Source organism: Beta vulgaris, chromosome 3, assembly GCF_026745355.1.
Source record: "Beta vulgaris subsp. vulgaris cultivar EL10 chromosome 3, EL10.2, whole genome shotgun sequence".
Classification (NCBI taxonomy): domain Eukaryota; kingdom Viridiplantae; phylum Streptophyta; class Magnoliopsida; order Caryophyllales; family Amaranthaceae; genus Beta; species Beta vulgaris.
This window is the reverse complement of record NC_079204.1, coordinates 55,905,265-55,912,464: the sequence shown is the minus strand read 5'-3', so window position 1 is coordinate 55,912,464 and position 7,200 is coordinate 55,905,265. Positions and strand designations below refer to the sequence as shown.

General features: G+C 34.6%; 1 protein-coding gene across 3 annotated transcripts; it reads right to left on the bottom strand.

Annotated features, from left to right (window-relative positions):
- On the bottom strand, positions 1-3,476 carry LOC104889696 (hypothetical protein). Of its 3 annotated transcripts, none has more exons than XM_057393208.1 (5): positions 3,233-3,476; positions 1,911-2,022; positions 1,284-1,470; positions 929-1,205; positions 1-453 (listed from the first exon to the last, which is right to left on the bottom strand). In XM_057393208.1, exons 2-4 carry the CDS (start codon positions 1,994-1,996, stop codon positions 972-974), a joined length of 507 nt encoding a protein of 168 aa, XP_057249191.1. In that variant the 5' UTR covers positions 1,997-2,022; positions 3,233-3,476; the 3' UTR covers positions 1-453; positions 929-971. The 3 variants fall into 3 exon arrangements, with proteins under 3 accessions (XP_057249191.1, XP_057249192.1, XP_010673283.2); XM_057393209.1 differs by having other exon boundaries at positions 929-1,232; positions 1,314-1,470; positions 3,233-3,474; XM_010674981.4 differs by having other exon boundaries at positions 929-1,232; positions 1,341-1,470; positions 3,233-3,452.
- Positions 3,477-7,200: the final 3,724 nt, after the last annotated feature.

Below are 7,200 nucleotides of genomic sequence, written 5' to 3'. Positions count from 1 at the left end.
TGATTGCTAAATCATATTCCTTCCCCCCAATTCCAAAGTTTAGCCTTTCAGTGGCCGAAAAGTTCGTTGTCTTAAGACCGTGGTTCCAGCACTGTTCCTTAGCATAGGAGAAAGGATAAACTACACAAGAGCTTGGACAGTTCGACTTCGTACAGTGACTTGATTATACAGGCTAGAGCCATTAGACTTCAAACAGATTTATATCACACATTAACTAAGGACTTAAGGTATAAGAATAAAACAAAGCATAACATATCAGAATGTTCAAATGTCTTCCCTTCAGATCATTTCATCAACTTCAGATTTCTTCAACACTGCTATCTGATGAGATCTTTACCTTTAGTGATGCCAAACAATACCCAAAATGACAAATCTTTATGCATCTCGCAGCTTGAAAGCTGATTTTGGACCATAAATTTCTCGCGACTTCCTCTTAAAACTTCTAGCACAATTCTGCCAAACAAGGAAATTGATCATTAGTTTTGGTTAAGGGAAGATAGAGAATCAGTCCAGGCAAAATATAGACTTTTCAACCTGAATTAGTTGCCTGACTATTAGACACCTAACCATGAAAGTTAGTATTGAAAATGGCTAAATAAAAACTAATTCTCCAACAAACAAGAGAAAGAAACTGATTTGGACACCACATAAGTAGAATTATAAAATTTCTTCACTATTACCAGTTTGTTGGATTCTCCATCTAGCCATACTCTAGAAAACGCTAAATGGGGGACATTCTCCAACGAGCAAAAAACAGAAACTGTGCGCGGCCTGTAACAAGTAAATCTACCAAATCGCCCCCTTTCACCTGTTTGGTGAAGAACTATACTCTATTTATCCGTAATCTTCATTTATATTATACTGAAATCTTCACTAATAGAATGTAAAGATACTACCAAAACCACCAAGTAAGTCTAGTTGCTTGTACCTCAGTATTTAGATTAAGTGCTTTATATGATGAACTTGATAATCTACTCCAAGACTTCAATACTCCTACATGTAGACAGTTGGTTATTATGCTCTGCGCCGTCATCTGTAACATCTGATTTATAACCACAGCTAGACTCCAAATTGATCTGAATTCTCCTACTGTTTTCCCTCATGATCATCTCATCAAATTCCTCCAAAGTGCAATGCTTTGCAGTAGCGAAAATCTCTTCCATTGTCTTCATTTTACGCTTCCACTTCCTTGATTTCTTCCCCTTCTTCTCTGATATGTTATTTGTGTTATTCTGTTTACAGTCATGACATGAAAGGTTAATCAACTGGATTTGTTCACATACCATAGACATTAATGTTTCTTGGATTGATACTTCATGATTATCTCCTTCATTAGTCACCTTGCCCTTGTTATCATACAGAGGTGGAAGCACGTTAGTAACTCCATACTTGAGGCACAATCTCAAGTATTTCTCCGCGAATGGCCAACTCTTAAAGATATCCTTTTGACGCGAAAGAAGAACATACTGTCTGCAAGGGGAAAGAACAAGAGTGATGGTTATCATTAGAACTCTTAAAGATATCCTTTATCATTGTTACTACTTAATATACACATGGTGATATGTATTGCAATCTATGTTAGTTGGACTTGAATACTCATATCAGACATGATATGTGTCCAAGTGTCCGACTTGGATATTTTATGAACACAACGATTTTGTCCCAAATTGAAGTGTTTAAGTGCTCATACACACGTCAAAGTGTCAAGGATTTCAACACGGGTCCTTCTAGATAGATTGAAAAAAGCTAGAGTAACAAAGACTATAATAGTTAAACATACACAAAATGGACAAATGACAGAATAGAAGAGTAGGAACAATAAAAAGTGCACAAAGCCACAAACTCAGTGAAAGTACTTGCTACAAACACAATCAGGTGTAATCGATCACCGCGATTCTTCTAAAACTTACCTCATGGAGAAGAAATTGGTACATGGTTCAAACCTAGTATCACAGCATACACTTAGTTCCTCCCTTGAGCTTTCAACCCTTTCCATGTTCTTTACAGAATGTGAAATCTCACCTGAAGAAAATAAAGTTACAAAAAGAAAAAAAATTGACAGTACACTTGATTTACATACAAAACTCCAAAAGAAACAAAAAGAGAGAAGAAATCAAGGACAGATTAAACATAAAGATATTACAGATAAAGGACATTTATTAAACATGTATTAGTACAAATCCTTAAGATTAAAGCCCATGATGGAGGAGCAGGAACAAAACATAAAAATAACAACCACAACTTAGGAAGTGGAAGACAAAACAATCGGAATTCACGAGTGCTTAAGTCATCATATAGACATATACTCCATGCAACATAAACCAGATAGTATGCTAGCGAGTGCAATATCTTGACTTTCACGTTTAGTAATACATAAATTTAACATATCTCTAATTATAAATATGTAAAAATTATAAAAGTTAGGTATTGTGAAAATACACATATCGAGATGAATCTAACAGAATACCAAATGACTATATTTTGCCTCATATAAATCACCAAGGTAATCAAATGCAAGAGAGTGAATAGAGTAAAATCTCAAAAGTTACAAGTAAAAGAAAACAAAGGAGGACTTCACATGATATTTGCTTCATACATAAAAAATATATAATCACATATATAATCTCTATCATGGGAGGTACACTTATAATAAAACAAAGTGTCGTGTCCGACACGACACTTTACTTGGATACTCCATTTTAAAATAAAAACTTGACTTTTTTCTACAAAATAGCCGAGTCGGTTACTTGGATACTCGTATCCGAGTAGACACTCAATCCGTGTTTGAGTAACATAGGTTGTGGCTATTCGATAATAAGTTAATAACTTATTTTTGGTGTTTAGAGATGCCACAGGCAAGATGCGAATCGATTAGAAGATCACGTGGAACAGGGAGAGAAGCTCTAACAACTGAGTTAATAACTTACATAGTTAAGAATTTAAGATTATTCTTGTGATATATTTCAAAAAGAACACTCATGTGAACAAACAAAAAGAATAAAGGACTATTGCAAGAGAAATTATTAAAGCAGTAACTAGCTAGGATAGGAAAGTTCACATTTACAACTGTGATATGGTATCACATCCTCAAATTAACCAAAAACAATAATCTTACTAATTGTTTACCAAATTTTCCAATACATCCCTCTATAATACTTGAAAATCTCCATAAATTAAGTTTCTAATATTACTCCATAATCATAGTTTTAAACTGTACAACCCACAAACTTACAGAAACTCCATTGAGATTGATGATTGTAGCTATAAAAGTTCAGCTTGAAAGTGATGAACAGATAAATGAAGATATGAAGTAAATTACTTGTACTCCATAATAAAAAAAAGTTGAAGAAATCAGATGGGTTTTTTAAGTAGAGAGAAAAAGAGAGTAAATTTGTGTAAGTGATGTTATGTTGGCAGGTAAAGGGTGATGGTGCAAATCTACTTGTACGGCAAACACTCCCCACTTACATAGTTACATGTGTGACCCAATATCTGCTAAAAACAAAGTTATCTTTTTTCTTAGGCTTACTAGTAGCCTAGTTTTACTAGGAGTATTGATATTTGATCATGTCATGTGGTGAGATAGATTTGGTTGAGTATGGTTATTTAGAGGGTCCACTAGTGGAAAAATGAAGAAGGGCTGCGCTAAAAAAGGCATGTAGGGCTGCGCTTTTTGACAGCAGCCCTTTCAGTAGCAGCCCTTCACTTTTTAAGTAGGGCTGCGCTAGAAAAGCGCAGCCCTTAAGCTAGAAGGGCTGCGCTAGTTAGGAAAAAGCGCAGCCCTTCTAGCCCAGAAGGGCTGCGCTAGTTGAAGAAAAGCGCAGCCCTTCTGGGCTAAAGGGCTGCGCTTTTTCCTAACTAGCGCAGCCCTTCCTACCAAAAAAAAAAATTTTTGTCATTTTTTTACTCATAATCTCACATTTTCTGAAATTAAACAGAAGAGAAGAGAAACGAAACGAAAATACTAAACCCAAAACAATAAAAAGAATGAAACGAAAATGAAAAAAAGGAACAAAAACTAATATACAAAGAGAAGTATACAATAAGTATACAAGAACATTAATCAAAACAAAGATGAAAATACAAGAATTAATAAAAGAGAAGTATACAAGAACATTAATCAAAATAAACAAAGAGAAGCATACAGAATAACATTAATCAAAATAAACAAGAGAAGTATACAAGAACATTAATCAAAACATAAAACAAGAGAAGTATACAAGAACATTAATCAAAATATATAAACAAAGAGAAGTATACAAGAACATTATAGATCTGAAAATACAAGAACTACAACCTAATAATGTTTAAATACATAAAACAAAACCCAAATACATAATTTAAGGAAAAAAAAATTTCGGAAAAACTTAAAATGGCTATTTGGAGGCTTAAACGAACTCGGATGGCTTAAAAAGCCTAAACTCACGCATAGCGGTGAGTTTGACTCGTTGGCTCGTTCCGCTTCCGAAAAGGTATCACAATAGGCAATCGGACTCCGTCGCCATGTTTAGTGCAAATCATTTCAAGGTTTTTGTCGCAAATGTTTATGGGAGTTTTTGAGAGAGAAGAGAGGATGAGAGAGAAGAGAGGATGAGAGAGAAGGAGGAAAGGAATAATGAGGGACGTGAGAGAGGAGAGAGAATGAGGATAATATATTTGACGAATCCCCGCTCAATATTTCAAAGCCGCGATTCCGAAATTTCAAATTTTTTCAGGAAGGGCTGCGCTTTTTTAAAAAAGCGCAGCCCTACTAAGCAGAAGGGCTGCGCTTTTTAAAAAGCGCAACCCTTCACTTAGTAGGGCTGCGCTTTTTTAAATAAGCGCAGCCCTTCACTAGTAGGGCTGCGCTTTTACGAAAAGCGCATCCCTTCCTGCGCAGCCCTTTATGTTTTTTCCCCTAGTGGTCGTTGTCTACAAGGACAAACTTTAGTTTAGAAAACTACAAAATCACCAAATAAAGGTTTGTTTTAGAGGTGATTATGTTCAGGTCAGGCCGGGTTTAAAAAAATTATCCTTTAATCAGGTCGGGCCGAAATTCGAGCCAAAATAAGCGGGTTTGTCAGGTTGAGTCAAAAAATTGACTGAAAAGTCCTTTCTGACTTGCCCAAAGCAAAAAAAAGGGTCGGGCCGGGACAAAAAATCTGCCCAAACCCGCCCAAAAATAGCGTCAGGCCGAGCTGGAGTTGATCAGGTCTAGTTTGTTTGTTATCGTCTGTTCTCATATTTTATTAAAAAAACTAAATACAAAAATAGAGAATTCATAAAAAGTAGTTTTCAATTTTCTATTGTCAATTTTCAAAATGACATATATAGTATAAGTATGACTAATTTTTAGTTTATTATACTCATATATCATATAATTTTTATATTTATAAAACCAAACCATGAAAATTGACAGGACTGGTCCCTGAGTTAAGGTTTTATGATTAAAAAAAAAATAGTGGTCTTACACTTATAATGTTTGTTCATAAGGACTAAGGTTAGTTTGTTCAATATCGGTTATTAACCAATACTTCCAAAATTCTTCGAAAGAAAATTAAATTTGGGTGTTCTCATTAATCGGCAAAAATAAAGTTTCACTTTTTTCTTTTCTTCTCATGGGATTTTATCAGAGTGGTAAGATAAATGAAACTTTCAATGAAAAGTCTTTGATAAATTAGGGCGCACCAGAAAATCTATATGGTCTTTCATTAATTGATACACTATTAATATACAATCTACTGCTAAGTGTAATTAGGCCACAGGCCCATTAATACTAACTACAGTCATTAATTACATAGGCTTAATACAACATGGTTCAATACTCCCCTCAAGTTGGAGCATGAATGTCACAAATGCCCAACTTGCTCAATAGGTGAAGAAATTGGCGTTTGCCAAGAGCCTTAGTGAAAATGTCGGCGAGCTGCGCATTAGTGAGAACATGATGAGTGGTGATGAGGCCATCCCGAATCGCATCACGCACATAGTGACAATCAACCTCAATGTGTTTCATACGCTCAACTTACTCTGATACCATGATAAATTAGGGCGCACCAGAAAATCTATATTGCCTTTCATTAACTGATACACTATTAATATAAAATCTACTGCTAAGTGTAATTAGGCCATAGGCCCTTTAATACTATCTACAGTAATTAATTACATAGGCTTAATACAACATGGTCCAATAATCTTACTTCCTAATTTATTTAGTAGTCTTACTCCCTAATCCTTGCCGCGAATAACTATTGGTTGTTAATTGGCTCACTCAATCTTGTTCAACAGCTAGTAAATTTCGAGTGACTATTACGAAATTTGAGCAATTCACCCTTTAATAGTGCACTAATTTAACTTTTATGCTAAACCACAACATAGACCATTAATATTTTAAATTCTTTAAGTACCAAAATATTGATATTTAGCAAATATATATTGAAATATATTCAATCACATTTTGGATAATGCTATTTTACAAAAAATCTTTTTCTATTTCTTTATAATTGCAACTAAATTTTCTGGCAAATAGTTTTAGCGGGATAATAGAAACCCTATACAAGATATCAATAGTCAAAGGTGTATCTTAATTCATAGGGACTGTGCAAAAGAAAACTGGATCTGAATATTTGAGACAGAGGGGTATCGTCAAGTGATCAAGTGACTTGAACTAATTCTTTAATCATAAAAGATGAAATTTTAAGGCAGGGAAATCTCAAGAATACTGGTACCTGTTTTTCACTCTCAAACTCTCAACTGTTGAGAGCACAGTAGGATGCTAAATCTCTTCAGTCTGCAATTGCATTGTCCAATCACATCTACTTCCTCCGTTTCGTTTTAAATGCAACAAAGGGGTATTATTTGTAAGATATAAAGTATTCATTTGTTGCATTTAAAATGAAACGGGGAAGTATATACTATGACATTAAAACTCTACAGTAGGGTGCACATCTTCAGTAAAATCACAGCCTTCAAATGCTACTTCCAAGTGTTGTACTATATATGCGCAAGCTGTGCTCAAAATACTTGATTCAAGAGTTATGCTCAAAATACTTCCTACATCTTATCATATTAGGTTACATAATTTGACTTTTATAGTCAAACTTCCCAAACATTAAACTATAAGTAGAATAGATTAGGGAGAGAGAAAGCATGGAAAAGTATCGTTAAGAGTTTTAGTTTGTTCTCGGGAGAGATTTAAGCCTCTCGATTGTAGCGGATCTAGAA

What these genes read in the sequence shown, in the direction of transcription:
- LOC104889696 (XM_057393208.1), bottom strand. Translation starts at nt 1,996, where the DNA reads ATGGAAAGGGTTGAAAGCTCAAGGGAGGAACTAAGTGTATGCTGTGAT. An exon ending in ACCAATTTCTTCTCCATGAG is followed by an intron (nt 1,471 to 1,910) that starts GTAAGTTTTAGA and finishes TTCCCCTTGCAG; the next exon opens with ACAGTATGTTCTTCTTTCGC. An exon ending in AAGAAACATTAATGTCTATG is followed by an intron (nt 1,206 to 1,283) that starts GTATGTGAACAA and finishes ATATCAGAGAAG; the next exon opens with AAGGGGAAGAAATCAAGGAA.